This window comes from Aptenodytes patagonicus, chromosome 9 (assembly GCF_965638725.1).
Source record: "Aptenodytes patagonicus chromosome 9, bAptPat1.pri.cur, whole genome shotgun sequence".
NCBI classification, from domain to species: Eukaryota; Metazoa; Chordata; class Aves; order Sphenisciformes; family Spheniscidae; genus Aptenodytes; species Aptenodytes patagonicus.
In genome coordinates this window covers 24,320,308-24,335,341 of record NC_134957.1, presented here as the reverse complement: position 1 = coordinate 24,335,341, position 15,034 = coordinate 24,320,308, and the positions used below count along the sequence as shown (strand labels likewise).

The 15,034-nt window shown below is 58.0% G+C and overlaps 1 protein-coding gene across 1 annotated transcript; it reads left to right on the top strand.

Annotated features, from left to right (window-relative positions):
• The first annotated feature begins 7,197 nt into the window (after nucleotides 1-7,197).
• On the top strand, nucleotides 7,198-12,127 carry LOC143164658 (regulator of cell cycle RGCC-like). Its single transcript, XM_076347544.1, has 5 exons — nucleotides 7,198-7,251; nucleotides 8,164-8,319; nucleotides 8,868-8,948; nucleotides 10,065-10,127; nucleotides 11,486-12,127. Exons 2-5 carry the CDS (start codon nucleotides 8,166-8,168, stop codon nucleotides 11,491-11,493), a joined length of 306 nt encoding a protein of 101 aa, XP_076203659.1. The 5' UTR covers nucleotides 7,198-7,251; nucleotides 8,164-8,165; the 3' UTR covers nucleotides 11,494-12,127.
• Nucleotides 12,128-15,034: the final 2,907 nt, after the last annotated feature.

The window sequence follows — 15,034 nt, the reverse complement described above, 5'->3', positions numbered from 1 at the left end:
TCATCGAGTCCAACCATAAACCTAACACTGCCAAGTCCACCACTAAACCGTGTCCCTAAGCGCCACGTCCACACGTCGTTTAAATACCTCCAGGGATGGGACTCACGCACCAATGGGCCAAACTGGTCCCATAGGGGAGCTGGGCCCAGGGTGCTCCTGCACCTCCCAGGCTGCTAAGGGCTCCAGGGCCCCGTGGCTGCCTCCTTCCCTACCGTGGGGCAGCCCCGTGCTCATGGCACTGACCTTGGGGAGCTGCTGCTTTGCCCCGATTGCAGGAGAAGTGCCCCCAAAGGAGCCTGGGTTCCCATGGGGCCTGTGATGGGTGCAGGGAAGAGGAGGAAAGGGGTGAAGAAAGCATACTGGGCTTGGTCCTTGGTTGCTTGGTGGAAAAATACCCCAGCACAGTGTGGAAGCAGCCTTCCTCTGTGGCCTCACAGGAATGGCTCCACCATGTGGACCTCACTTGATGCACCCCAGGGGACTATGGGTGCCTTTGGTGTGCCCCAGGGGAGACCTGGCTCCATCGCACAGTAGGCGATGGAGGGACTGGGACAGGCTGAGCTCAGGCCGTGGACCAGTGTGCGCCCTTTGCTCCCACCGCCAGCTCTAAAGGGAGAGGTGACAGCAGTTCCTACAAGAGAACAGCCTACTTCTTCTTCCCCAAGCCTTGTGATTTGGCTCCAAGTGTGAGGCCTTGGTGTTCCAGTCTGGCTCTGAACGTTGCTGAGGTGGCAGCAAGTTTTATGGAGCTGTGGCGGAAGGGTTCACTTGTTGAGCTCTATACCTCTGCCTTGGGATCTCCTAAGGATGCTCTGATCCCCCCACCATGGACAGAAGGTCATCCTAGCCCAGGGAAACAGCTCCTGCAGCCTGCAGGGGCCTCTTGAAAAGAAACGGCCCCGTACAAAACTGAGCTAAGGCAGCTGGATGTGAGCCTACAGAGCAAGGGTTCAAGAGAAGCCACCATCAAGGTAGGCAGGGCCCAGCCATGGCCCCGTGTGTCAGGACTTACTTGCCCTTCAGCAGCCCTGTTCCTCAGGGCCTCCTCCCTGGACCAGTCTGAGGCGAGCTGGGCTGGTTTGCCAAACGCCACACTGAGGTGTGGGGAAATGCTCGGCACCTCGGTGCGGACACGTGCTCCAGCAATGCTGATGTCTTGCTCTGTGAGCAGGGAGCCCATGGCTCGGCTCGTGTGCCTCACCGCCGTAACAGTGTCATAGCTTTGGCTACGCCTTGTAGCATCAAGAGGATGACTAACGAATAACACGAGCCTTTCTGTGCCCCTAGCCTGAGAGGAAGGAGGTACCCCACCATAGCCTCAGCTGCATCTGTCCAGTGGATGGTACCTCCCTCACAGTACTGCACCTTCCCAGCTGCACTGCTCAGGGTTGAGCTCTTATTTTGTAAAGGTCCCTTCCCTGTGGATGGGTACTGTTGGGATGGGTGGAGAAGTAGTTCCCGGAGAACAGCAGGCTGAAGGGAGAAGTGTGTGCTGAGAGATAGCTGGTGAAAGCCTCCCAAGAACTGATAAGCTCCAGAGACGAGCAGTGCTGTTGACTCTGCAGGAGCGGATAAACTCAGGACACCATGAGTCTGCTGAAGGTTTCTGAGGTCACCAGCACACTCCAGCATCAACTGTGTAACCAACACCATATCCAAGGAGGCAGCGGCTGCTCTGTGCGGACAGACTACAGGATTATACCTGCTGCAAGAGCAGACCCTCTGGGGGACCTTCCAAATTTCTTCCTAGAAGCCTCTGGCATGTCAGTGTGACTCTCCGCTCCTCAGTCAACAGCCGGCGTTGGTCTCACTGTTCCCGTGTGGTGCGAGTGACTAGTTATCTCCTGTTAGTTGTAACAGCTTGAGTCCATCAACAGTAACGTGCTAACGGCAAGGTGTTCCAGTAACTATTGGCCATGACTTGGTGGATCTCTCTGTGTCCCCGCTGAGGGGGAGCATTGGGAAGGGGGCCGATCCTCAGGTTGGGAGGAGTTGTTACAAATGTTCACCAAGAATTTTGAATCCAAGAAAAAGCAGGTGATCTTTATGTCTTCAGTTGGGCAAAAGGGCACTCAAATAATTTTGCCAACCTGAAACCTGGACTGCATTTTGTCATCATGGGGGAATATGAAGTGCCGGAGTCCTAGGTGTACGGGGAATGGACGGATAAGGCTCACTAGGTGCAGTGGGTGATGGGCCATCCTGGAGAGAACCTCCCTGCAAGCGTGTTGTACGTTGGATTCCTTGGGGACCAAAGAGGAACATATTCTAATGGAAGAGGAAAGGGAAAGGCACAGTTGTGCAGTAGCGGTGATACAAAGTCTGGAAACTTGTGACGTGCGAGGGGGGGAACAGAGACAAGCAGGATGGCGCACCACTGCTAGCAGCGCTGGAGGCAACGCCAAGCCCACTGCCTGTCTGCAGTGATGGCAAGACTGACAGCCACGGACAGTGGATGGAGACGGCACAAACCTTCTGCATCCCTCACCTTTAGTTCATCGTGAGAACATCACAAGCACTTTGCTGCCCAAACATTTCAGCAGCTGCAGCCGTTGGTCTGCTCATAAAGGAGGAAGCCAGAAGCATCAAGGCTGACGTTAAGATCTTGAGCAGAGCACAAAACCAGCAAAGTGCTTCATGCCTTGTCACGGCCAGAGCTCAACCTGATGCCACTGCTTCCAGGTGTAGCTTTGACTTGCCGTCACTACCAAGAGCAACGGATCTGGCACTGAGGTCAATGGTTAGAAGTCCACACAGCCTCCATCGCACGTTTCTGATCAAATTTTTCAGCACCAAAAAAGAAAAACCCAAGCAGAGCGAACATTTCCTCATTCCCCATCACCTCAGTGAGTCACTCGGAGAGCGGCTGTGGCGTAGATTGATGTCACCAACATCACTTTGGCTTCTCTCCCTTGATTCCTCTGAGCTTTAATTTGTTCTTCCACTGCTTTTGCCATATACCTCTCTCTAAGAACTAAGCGCAGGGAAATTATAGTGGATGACATATGAACTCTAACATGTTCACGGCACTTGGGAAGTATGCGCTGCAGAGCTACGCCACATTTGAGGATGTGAGAGACATGGGGGTTGCAGGTGCTTGGCCAACAGGTCTACACAAGACTGTAGTGTTGAGCTGTCTCTGTATGTTGCCCCCTTGGAAGCCACACAAGGATTTAAAAAGTGACTGAAAGGTTTGTGGTCACCACTGGGCATTACAACAGGCACGTACAAGAGCATCAAGTCATCCCTGTGAAGGCTTCCTGACAGATGGGCTGGCTGCCCTCAGATCTTACACTCTCTATTTTACACCGCTCCCACTGGGTGATGGGAAGAAGCGCGAGGCACTGCAGAGCCGGTTTCAGAAACACCGCTAAACAGGACATAGAATCACCATCCGGCTTATGATAATCTGAATGGGACAGGGATGCTGAAATACCAGGCGGCTATTTGCTTTGCTTTGCAAGAAACGTCCTGTTGATGTTTACTTTCCCATCTCCGTAATGGCGGGCAGCAGAGGGCACTGGGGGCTCGCTGGGAAGCACGCGTCTTTCTCTGCTTACTACAGAAAGTATAAAAATCACCGTAGGGTCTTTCTACCACCACATCACAAGACTTGAAAACTGCTCAGTACCGGCTCTCGCTGCCAGTGGGGATATTGCTAAAAACTCCGCTTGAGGGCAGCCCAGCGCCGGCGGTTGCTGCTTTCTGCCCAGTGATTGCCTCCTCTGAGCAGTACGCAGACTTTTTTCTCCCTCAGAAGCACACCGGCTGTCACTGCCTGGCACGCACAAGTATTTGCTTATAACTTGTTTTATTTCAGCCTCACAAAATAAACCCCGCTTTACAAATCAGTTGCAAAGCACCGTCATTCATGAAGCATTAGCATCACTCTGGACCTGAAAAAGCCGGTTAGCTCTTGTTATGCTTCAGATTTAGTTATCGTTGGGCTCTTTTCCCCTCCTCCCCAAGCTGAATCTGCAAGCCTCTGTGGTTTCACCTTTTGAAACAACCCGAAAGTTTCTGTCTTGATGTTTCTAGACCCCCAGTGCTGGCGGGGGGGGGGGGGTTGGTTGCTCTTGGGGGTGGTTGTGGGCTGGTTGTTAGCACCAACACAACGAAAAACATCTCTGGCCACTCAGCACTGGAGGGGTTTTTACGGCTAGAGTCAAGCTTAGAGGTCTTAAGAAGGGTACAACGGGGAGTAGCTTGCAGCAGTAGGATCAGTTACTCAGATTCATTCCCTTATACTGCTGATCAGGATACACACGCGCGTCAACATATTGAATGGCATCATGTAACACTTTATCAACTCAAGTTCCCATGGTAAACTGAAAGAACATAAATGACTCAAAATAATTTCCTCCAATTTTAGGCAAAGCATTGCTGTATTTGTATTTTTGAGACCAGAGAAACTGCCTGAGGGGTTAAATCCAGAGAGGAAAGGGCTCACACCCATCTGGCAGATGATATTGCCTCGGTCTCTTGAAGCAGTGCTGGGTACCACGGGATCAATACTTGATTTTGTTTGACCTAAAAAGTCAGTGAGAGTTCGCCCCATCTGAAAGGAGCCGTCAGATGAAGGGGCAGCAAGGGCAGCGTTTTGTTGGCGATGGGCAGCACGAGCCGACTGGGTGAATGTTTCTTGCCTTTGGAGGGAGAGCAGAAGATGTGGAGCAGAACCAGCCCAAAGCTGGCAGAGCTCCCCTCACCACCCAGCGTGCGAGGAACTGCCCGGGGTTCCCAGCCGTCGCCACGCTGTGTCATTCACCATGGAAAATCGCCGACCAGGGCATGGCAAACCAGAGCTGGGTTGCTCCTGCTTGCGGCAAGTGAGCCCGCTCTAATACCGCTTCCCGATGGCATCTCAGCTGCCGACGTGTAATGTCTGCTAAATACAGGTTCTGCATCACAAGGGGCGAAATCACGTTCTGCACCACCCCGCGCTGGAAAGAACCAGGGACACTGCCAAATGCTGCTGGCATTGGTCGATCGGTATGGTTATCCAGAACATGAAAAAAATGGAGATGAACAGTAAAGTTACTTTTCATCTGCAGTAATGCAATAACTAGACTTTTCTCCCCTGTAATGCCTGGCCTCCTGTACCTACAGGAGCCCAGGCAGGCAGCCAGGTTTTGTCGAAATTGGATATTAGGAGAAATTGCTTCACCAAAAGGGTTGTCAAGCACTGGGACAGGCTGCCCAGGGAAGCGGTTGAGTCACCATCCCTGGAGGTATTTAAAAGACACGTGGACGTGGCGCTTAGGGACACGGTTTAGTGGTGGACTTGGCAGTGTTAGGTTTACGGTTGGACTCAATGATCTTAAGGGTCTTTTCCAAACTAAAGGATTCTATGATTCTATTCTATGAAATCGAAGCACCATGAGGGAATACTGTCCCCATCCACAAGCCAGCAGCTGATGGCAAGGGGTGGTGAATGCCTTCCTCTGCTCTGCAGGAAAGATGGAAGCGTCCCCAGCACAGCCTGCAATCGCCAGGCAAAGGTCCCTGGCTGACGTTCCAGTATTTGTTCTTGCCACGAGCGGTGAGACAGCGTTTAATGGCTGAGGACCTCTTCATTCGCCAGCTGCTGGTGCTGGAATTACTCAGCGCTGGGCTGAGCGGCGATGCTTGCTGCAGCTATCGGCCATGGGGAGCGTGTCGTAGAGTGTTGCCCAGACACAGACCTCTTGACTTGAACGCTCACTAGTAAAGCTGAAGGAGAGAAGCTCGCCCGTATCACCTCGCTCCCAGAACCACCAAGGTGTCAGCATTCGCTGGTGGTTAGGTGCAGAAGGAGTAAGAGCTAAAGAAAACCCCAGGCCAGCACAGCTAGAAAACACACGAGTGCCCTTGTGCTCTCCAGAGGCTGTAGTCTCCCCCTGTGACCTGCTCACCTGCCCGGAGGATGCTTGCTTGGGCTGATTCAGGGCCGGCAAAAAGCAGGCGGAGCTCTTGACGGGATCCTGAATCCACCAAGGCAGCGTGGATTGAAACTGCCCACTGAGAAGAAACACTGACCATCCTAAACCTAGGGAGGACAAACCAGCTTTCGGCTCCCTCATTTAGATATTGGTCCTTAAATTTGAGTGCAGCCTTAAAATACCTAAGACTTTCAATACAGTTCTCTTTCATACTGAAAAAAAAAAAATACTGAGATGGTCTGAAGATATTTTAGGCAGTTAGGGGCATGTAGCCTCTATAAAAAGCAAGCGTAGCCTGAACCCACCTTTTCCAAACCAGCAGATGAGAGCGAGGGAGCATCTGCCTCCGTTGCCTCCTTCTTGCCACCCGGACAGTTGCTGGGTTAATGCCACCAGAGGCTTGGACGGCTTTTCATTCGTGGCGGGGAAGAGGAGATGCAACTCGTAGGTGCAGAGAAGTTACAGCGTTCTTGTAATGGGCGACCGCGTCCGTTCACGCTGTCGTAGGTCAGTTTTTAAGGTCGTGGCAGGAGGAGAAACACGGAAGAAAGAAGATCGACAGCAAAGCCCACTCTCACACGCTGAGGGGTGATTTCAGTCCGCGGAAAGGATGAAGGAGGGGTGAGCTCCGAGGAAAGGAGGCAAAGCTTGTTTGAAGGAAAGTGGAAACATCCTACGGCACTTGCAAGTTCTGGTGGACGGACAATGATGCAGGGAAGGAAACAGGGCACCTGGGAGGAAACCTGAAGATCTCAAGAACATCTCCAGCCTAGGGAGAAGCTCGCCTGGACCAGCCTCCCGCTGTGCAGAAGGGAACGGCGCCAAGGAGGAGGCAGGGATGGGCTGGAGGGAGATGCCACAGGCAGCTTTCTGCCTCGGGAGATCCCCGCCGTGGCTGCTGTTGTGTGGGAGGGCTTTGGCCACCCGGCTCCGCAGGACAATGTCCCCAGGCCCCGGGCGTCACCCAGGACCATCAGAGCGTGGAGACAAGGCGAGCCCCGCGTGGGAGAGGCCAGTCCCTCGTCCTGCGGGGGAGAGGGGAGGCCCCCGACACCCAGACCCTGTGTCTTCAGGGCGACCCTTGCCCGGCCGCGGACGGGGAGGCGCGGGGGGGGGGGCGACCCACGGGGACCCCACGGGAGCGGCGCGGTCCCCCGAGTCCGGCCGGGCGGGGCGGGGCGGAGCCGCCGGGGCGCTGCGGCCACGCCCCGTCCACGCCCCGCCCACCGCCCCTATCGGCGCGGGGCGGCCCCCGCGGCTAAAACCGCCGCGCCCGGCGGGACCCGCCGCCGCCGCCGCCCGGACCGGAGCCCGCCCGCAGAGCCCGCCGGTGAGTGCCGTGCCCCCCCCGTCCCGTGCCCCCCCGGACCCCGCCTCCGCCCGGGTGCGGCTCCCGAAGGGGCTCTGCACCTGTATCCTACATCCCCCCCCCCCCCCAAGCCTCCCCTCGGGGAATCCCCGGGGAGCAGGACGCGGCTTGCACCGTGCGGGACGGAGGCGGAGGCTCCCGGGCTTGGCCTGGTCGGGGGTTGTGCCCCTCTCCGTGTGCTCCACCGGGTCTTCCCCTGACTTCGCATCAGCGCGGCCGGGTCCACAGACGCGCTGGTGGCCCCTTCCCGCGTGTGCCGGTTCAGAGGCAGCCTGAGCTCAGGGCTGGCCCTCGCCGCTCTCCTCTCCCCCGGCTGTGCCGTTATTTTCAGCTCTCTGAAGCGCCTCTGTGTGACCGCTCCAGCCTTGCCTCCCCGGGGACGGGCTGGCTCTGTGGGGCAGGACCCAGAGGGACTAAGCGGCACATCCCTGGGGAGCAGCTGCTGGGCTCGCTGCCCTGCTCCGCTCTCAGGCTGCGGTGTGCTGTTGCTGGTCACCCGGGCTCAACATAGCCCAGGGCCCCTGTTCAGCCCTGCTGTGACCTCCCCTGAAGGCAGAGGAAGAAGCTGCGTCCCGGATCAAGACGTTGCCTGCTTAGGACCAGCTCTTACTGGGTTGGGCCCCTGCTCAGCTCTGGGATGAGCTGGAAGGGTGGCTGAGCTGTCCGAGGAGCTGGATGTGCTCAGAGCTCTGTGCGGGGGGGTGAGGGGCGATGTCAGCCCTGAACTTGCTGCATGGAGCAAGAGCTGGCAGCCTCCCTGCAGAGAGGTGCCCCGTGGCCCGGAGCCTGGTACTGCTCCCGAGAGGCTTTTGCTGGGGCTGCCTGCCTGGTGCATGCCCCAAACCCCTCCCTCTGCTGACTTCTTACCCCCAGTGATGGCTGATGAGCTCAGTGACCTGCTGCGGGAGTTTGATGAGGTGATGGAGGACTTTGACAGAGGCCCCACGCGTCAATACGAGCAGCACCTGGAGGAGCTGAAGAGGAAAGCGGGACACAGTGTGTACGACAGTGGCATCGATGAGCTGGAGAGTGAGTCTGGGGCTGGGGAATGAGGATTCCTGGGGGAGGATGGTGTCCATCAGGATGGAGTTGCTTTGGGAGCTCTGGGGTTCCTCTGTGGTAAAGCTTCCTGCTGATCCTGCCTCTGAGTTGCCCACCTGACTCATCTCTCAAGGGCTGGATTAGTAGCATGGGATGATGATGGGAGATCATCACCTGATGATCCTGGCCCAGGGCCTGCCAACATTTGCTGGGGCTTCTTCTGCTGGGTTGGCTGCTGCAGGACTGCATGAGGCTTGAGATAACTGGGAGCTCAGAGGGAACCGGTTTGCTGTAATAACCCTGAGGAGTCCCCGTGGCCATGCACAGGGAACCTCTGGTGCTGTTTGGCCTGGCAGAGAAGCTCAGTTCCCTTTTTCCAAGCATCCCTTGCAGCAGGGGAAGAGCGGATGGGCTGGCCAAGTGTCAGGGTGGACCAGGGACCCTATGCCACGCACGAGATTGGTCCCCGGTCCTGCAACTTGTTTATAAGGTACCTGTGGCCGTGGACAGTGACTGATGCTTTGCATCATCTGCAGGTACCTGCACGTCCCCAGGAAGCAGTCTCAACTCCAGCGAGGAGGACCTCAACACCCCTGCCAATGCTTACCCCTCTAAAGGTGAGGCTGAAAGATCTGTCCGAAGGGCTGATGCTAGGGCTTCCTTCTGCGTGCTTGGCTCGGCTCAGTGGGGATGGGCCTTCACCTGCCCTGAGGAGGGGTGGGGGGGGTTGTGCCAATGGGGCCCTGCAGGATTTGGAGGTGGGAACGAGCTCTGGGGTCCTGGCTGGATCCTGGAAGAGGTATGAAGTTGGATTGGCATGTTCCCGGTCAAGGCTAGACTGAGCCAGAGGTCTGTTTGGGAGGGTCACAGAATGGGGCTCTGTTCCTGACCTGGGAAGCACAGGATTGTGCAGGGATGAGGCAGCACAGGGAAGGTGAGCACCCTTCCCACCATGTATGGATCCGGCTCTGGCCTCAGCTGAGCCCTTGCTGACCGACCTCGTGTGCATGGGAGTATGTGCCCTGCCTCTCTGCTTTCCCCCATGTTGAGCCTGAAGCGCCACTGGCTGGGTTATGGGATGCTGATCTGCGTGATACCTGCGGGCACCATCCTACCCGCTCTGAGATCGGGGGCAGAGAGCGTGCGTGGGTTTGGGTGTGGGGGGTGGAAATGCTGTGTGTCTGCAGGTCAGAGTTAGTCCTGGGGTTTTCCTGCCCGTGCTGCCCTCAAGCAGCGTCCTTGGTGAAACCCCTTGCTCCTCAGCCCTGTAACTCCCAGCCCTGATCTGTGTGTGCATGCGGGGGGAGCACCCTGCCCGGGGGACAGGTGATGCTAGAGCTGCCCTTAAGCCCCATGCGAGCACGGGACTCCAGAGCCAGGCAGTGCTGGGCAGCTGCTTGGAAAGCTTCAGTGCTGCTGTTTTGATGCCTTCAGCAGCTGGGTACAAGCGTGGGCTGTAAACCCAGAGATGCATCGACCCACAGGGACGCTGTGCTCGGGGGCGTTTGGCTGGGGTTATTCCTGAGCTCTGCAGCGATTGGCCCCCATTGCACACACAGCCCCCCCCCCGTAACCCCCTCCCACCGCTGCTAGGCAGCACCTGGCTGGTACAGAAGCAGCAGGCAGACGGAGCAATTGTGGTTAGAAGCAAGGGGTAGGGATCTTCCTTCTCTCAAATTAGAGCTGGGGGGGGGGGAATGGGAGAGACCTGATGGTGTGTTTCTCTCCGCTAGCTAAGCTTGGAGACACGCAGGAGCTGGAGGAGTTCATTGCGGATCTGGATAAAGTGTTGGAGGGTACGTACGCAGCTCTGATCCCTGTGCTTCCCGAGCCCCAAGCTGCATCCAGCATGGCAGGATGCCTGGGCTGGGGCTTCTCCGCTGCCTCTGGCTCGGCGGAGCCTGGCCCAGCACCCCTCCCAGCTGGGGCTCCCACTGCAGGGGACTTACAGCCTGGTTTTGGCTGCAGGGGTGGAATCCTTCTGTCTTTTGTTTTGTGGGGGGTGTTCATCTGGGTGTCACCCCCCCCCCCCCATCCCCCTTCAAGCTCTTTCAGCTGGGGCAGAAATTCCACTGCTTGAGTGTCTCCCCTCTCTGGTGCCTCAGTTTCCCCCAACTGGTGAAGTGGAGATGGAGGTACCGTCCTGGTGGAGGGGACTGGGGGTGTGAAGGCCAGGTTGGTCCTGACAATGAAGGCCTGCAAAAAAGGTGGCCAAACAGCGCAACCTGCAGAGCTATTGATGTTTTCAGGAAGATGTACAGATGCTTGTGGCTCTCTGCCTACAGCATCCCTCCGACTGCTGCTCAAAGGCTTCTCTTTGCTATGGGGGGGAAGGTGAGCAGGAGGAAAAGAGTGTTTTTCCTTGTGGTATACCCCAGCCTGGAAAAAATCAGCCCTGTGGAAATACCCCATCTGGAGGGAGGAAAGTGAGGGTCCAGACTCAATAAGTACCACCTAACACGTGCCTGTGGAAGTGCCCCTTGGGGCATGTTGGCACTGAGCAAAGCCGTGGGCAGCTCTCGGAGTGAGACTTCTGCACCTGCAGAGTGGGAACCACTTCAGAGGGTCTGTGCCGTGGCAGAGCGGGGAATCCCAGCCCTCGGGGAGCACGGGCGGGTCACAGTCTCCTCCTGCAGATGTTTTCCTCCTGGTAAAGGGCTTGGCTGCAGGCACCCCTGGGGAAGGTGGTGGTGCCGTGCTGGGCATCTCTGGCAGCTTTACCCAGGCAGCTCTGCAGTCCTGTGAGGTTGGCTGATCCCCAGTAGCTTCCTTGCTGGGGAAACTGAGGCAGGGGACACACTTCCTCTCCAAAGGGGTCCCTTGGTGACAGGCTGGAGGCAAAGAGAACTTGATTTAAAAAAAAATAATAAAATATTTCCCCCTAGGCAGACTGCATAACTCACAGTTCTCAGTATCTGTTCCCTTCCCTTCTGAGTGTCCAAAATGCGGTGGCTAATGGGAAGTGCTGCTTCTGCTGGCCCTGAGTCATACCGGGAGGCAGTGGAGCAGGAAGGGGACCAGAGCCCCCCCCCAGCAGTTTGCTGCTCTAACCCTGCTGCTGGTGATGCCTGGGGGGGGGCCAGTGCACCGTGCAGCCCTCCTCCCCCCGACAGTCATCTCACTGATCTTTTTTTGCCCCTTGATCATCCTGCAGAGATGTGAGATGTGGTTTTGGTGGCAAGTTTGGAGAGGAGGACCCACAGCAGATGAGCCCCGTGCCTCCCCGATGCACCCTCTGCTTCTGTGCCCCTGCCACCCACCGCCTGTGTGGACCACTGCTCTCCCGTGCCATGCTGCTCCGCGCCGGGGGCTGATCCAGCGACGGGACGAGCAGCTGGGCTGTGATGGTGGCTGGGCCTTGCTCCGCTCCCGCGTACAGGGCAGGACTCTGCCAGCACTGAGATGAGAAGAGCTCTTGGTGAGGGCACCAGGTTTTGCCCTACGAGGGGGGCTGGCAGCTCTTGTTTACTGGGTGGGTTTGGGGGTGGGTGGGGGTCTATGCCCCTGTTGAAGCTGGAGGAGAAACCCTGGGTGATTTTTAGGGAAGATCAGCTTGCAGTACATCAGTGAGACCTTGGTGTCCCCTCCTGGGTCAGGAAAGCCAGTTCCCGCAGTAGCATCTGTCGCAGGCAGTGACAACCACTGCTGGCCCTCCGCTTTGCACGAGTAGCCTCAAATAAGGCCCCTGCCTGCACCCCAAGTGCCTCTGCCCCGACTGCTGCTGTAAATACTGTAAAAAGGATGTTACACACTGTACAGATGGGATGTATTTTTTATGAACGGGATTTTAAATCTCTGTGCTTGTCCGTGTGTGTGTCCAGCCTTTTCCCGAGGGCTCCTCTCTTCTCTGCAGCTGCCTGCAGGGGTGGGAGCAGGCGTGCCTGTGCTGTGCCCTAGCCCTGGGGGCTGCCAGCCCACGGGGCATCAGAGAGGTAGGGGGGAGAGGCCTCAGAGAAGCAAATTAAGCAGCATTTGTCTGCCTGAAGCAGGGCAGGGGACCCCCTGGTCCTCCCTGCCCGTGGCAGAGCGTGGGGCAGGCTGGGCTGCCCTCTGCCAGCGGCTGCCATGCTCTGAGCTCTGACCCTGGCAGCAGGGATGGATGGACAGAAGCAGGGAGCCAGCTCTGCTGGGGGGGCCTTGGTGAAGCCCCCTGCAACGTGTCCCCAGGACTCAAACCCTCCTGCTGCCTTGTGATCCCCTGGGGAAATGCCCTGCTTGCCTGGGCAAGCCCGAGTCCGTGAGCTTGGGCCTCCCTGGAGCAAGCCCAGGAGCTGGCAGGGAGCTTGGCTGCTCCGGCGGGGCTGGATCCAGCCCGCCTGGTGGCCCTGACCCCGCTGGGGAGAGGGGAGAGGAGGGCTGGAGCCGCACAGCCGGGGGGCTCTTCAGGAGCTGCAGGGTGGGTAAATGGCCGTGGCAGCTGCTTGGCCATCCCATCACATGGGCTCTGGCCCTTGGACAGCGAGGGGGTGGGAGAGGAGGGCGGAGGCCATCCCTTTCCACCTCCATCTGCTAGGGGAGATGAGCCACTGCCCCCTCCTCTTGCTCCGGTGGGAGGAGGCCCCGGGGACCTGTTCCTGGGGTGCTGCGGGACCTGCTCTGCTCCTGTTGAGACTCTCTTTTGAAAAGCCCCCTACTTTACCCTAAAGATACATTCCAGGGAGTATTTCTTGCTTGGCCTAAAGAAATAAGACCAAGGCCCCTTGATGCAGAGCCGGGTTTGCAGCTGTGGGTTTGTTCCCAATGTGCTGGGAAAGGCTGGGGTGGGGTGTCCATGGGTGACGCTGCTCCGGGGGTCCCGCATCCTAGCAGAAGTGCCCTGGTGAGGCTTCCTCTGGTTATTGCCGCTCACAGCAACCCCGGGAGCGAGTCCCCAGGGGATGCAGCCCTCTGGCTCGGGTGGTGCGGGGAGACTCCCTGCCTTGCTGGGTCCCTGCTTGTCCCTGCCGGGTGAGTGGCTCGGTGGGGCAGGCAGAAGGTGCTGTAGAGGGAACGTCTCAGGCGTGAGATCGACCTGGGGGCAGCTGAGCTCGGAGTGAGATTTGGCAGTTGTAAGGGATGCTCAGTCCGCCCCTGGGTTTCCCCTCCCCAGAAGCTGCCCCACGAGCAGTGGGATGACCAGGAGGAGCTCAGGAGAGCGGAGGAACGTGGGGCCCTGCTCATCCCTGGGCTGGCAGCGCTGCCCTTCCTTCCATGTGATGTCTGCGTGGAGCAGGACCACGTGCGGCTCTGTTGCAACTGTCTGAGCAGGAAAGAAGACGGTTTTAGCTTCTTCCCTCGCCCCTTGGTTCATGGGGTGCTGACCAGGAGGATATTGGTCATCTGATCCGCCAGCCTGGGGCTTAGTGCTGTCCCAGAAGTCTGCTGAACACGCATTAATCCTGCAATCTCAAGCACTCGGGCGGGAGGGAGGGCAGGAGCGTGGCGGGGCCTTCTGAGCAGCCCCAGCAGAGCCCTGTGCAGGGCAGGTCACGCACAGGGGGGGCACTGTCCGCTGTCGTTCTCCCCACGCTGCATGATGTGGCTGCTGATCTGCCTCCCAAACGGACACCCCCCCCTCAAGGGGCAGCTAGAAGATGGGGGTGAGAGCAGTGCGGCGGGGCTGGGGGCGGAGGTGATGCTCGGAGGTGCGCCCATGATGCTCGGCTGTGCCACGGGGGCCGGAGCACCCCACTCTGCGGGGAGACTCAGCCCACATCAATGGGGCCAGGGCAGCGGGAGCTGTGGGGACTGTCCCTGCCATGCACACTGGTGATGGCAGCAACCCCAATGTCACTCGGGACATTTTTTCCCCTCTGAGTCATTGCACACAGGCGTTTCGCCCTTGCAATCTAGCTCTGACTCGTATTTATTCCACCCACAGTCCCTTTCTGCCTCTGGGCATCACAAGCGCCTTACCAGCCTGTGTGGGAAGGGGATTTTTAACAGACCACCCCCAGCCCGCCCGACAGCATAGTCTCTGGCTGGATCACGGCAATGCTCGGTGCTGGGCTGGGGAATCCCACGCCGTCGCCTTCCCTGGGCGTCACTCGCCGGCCCGCACCAGCGCGGCGTCTGCAAACGTTGCTAAGCAGCTGCAGATATAAATACTTTCAAGCCCCAAATCTGCTGCTGCTGATACACCCCTGCAGCAAAATAACAGACTCGGTGAAGCTCCAGAGGGGTTGTTTGTTGTGGAGGTTGCCTGGAGAGGGGTTTGGGTTTCACCCCGTGTTTCCTCTGGCCCCTCAAATCAGGCAGGCTACGTGGGTGCTGCCCGCACCACGAGGCCGAGCCATCCCATGTTGCACAGGATCGTCTCCAGGGCTTGTGGTACCGCCTGCACCCAATGGTATAGCTGTCAGCATCTGCTTGGGTTGGTGCTGGGAGGATGGTGGGGCTGGCACTGGGCACCCCACAGTGCCGGTGCTACATGTGGGTGACAAGGTGATACGAGACCTAATGCCAGCGCCGTCCTGCCCAGCCTGCACCAACACCAGCAGCAACGGTGATGCTCAGCCTAACCCCCCTGGACGGACTCGTGCACATCGCTGCAAGCAGACCCCTTTGGGCACAGGGGCTCCTGCAGATCCTCTGCTGGGAGAGGGTGGGGGATTTTTTTCCTGGGGACCCCGGGCAGGAGTTGGGGACACGCCTGGGTAGCAGGGTGGCACGGAGATGGGGGCTATGGCATCCCATGGGGGGACAGTTGTCCAAGGGCTGTTGT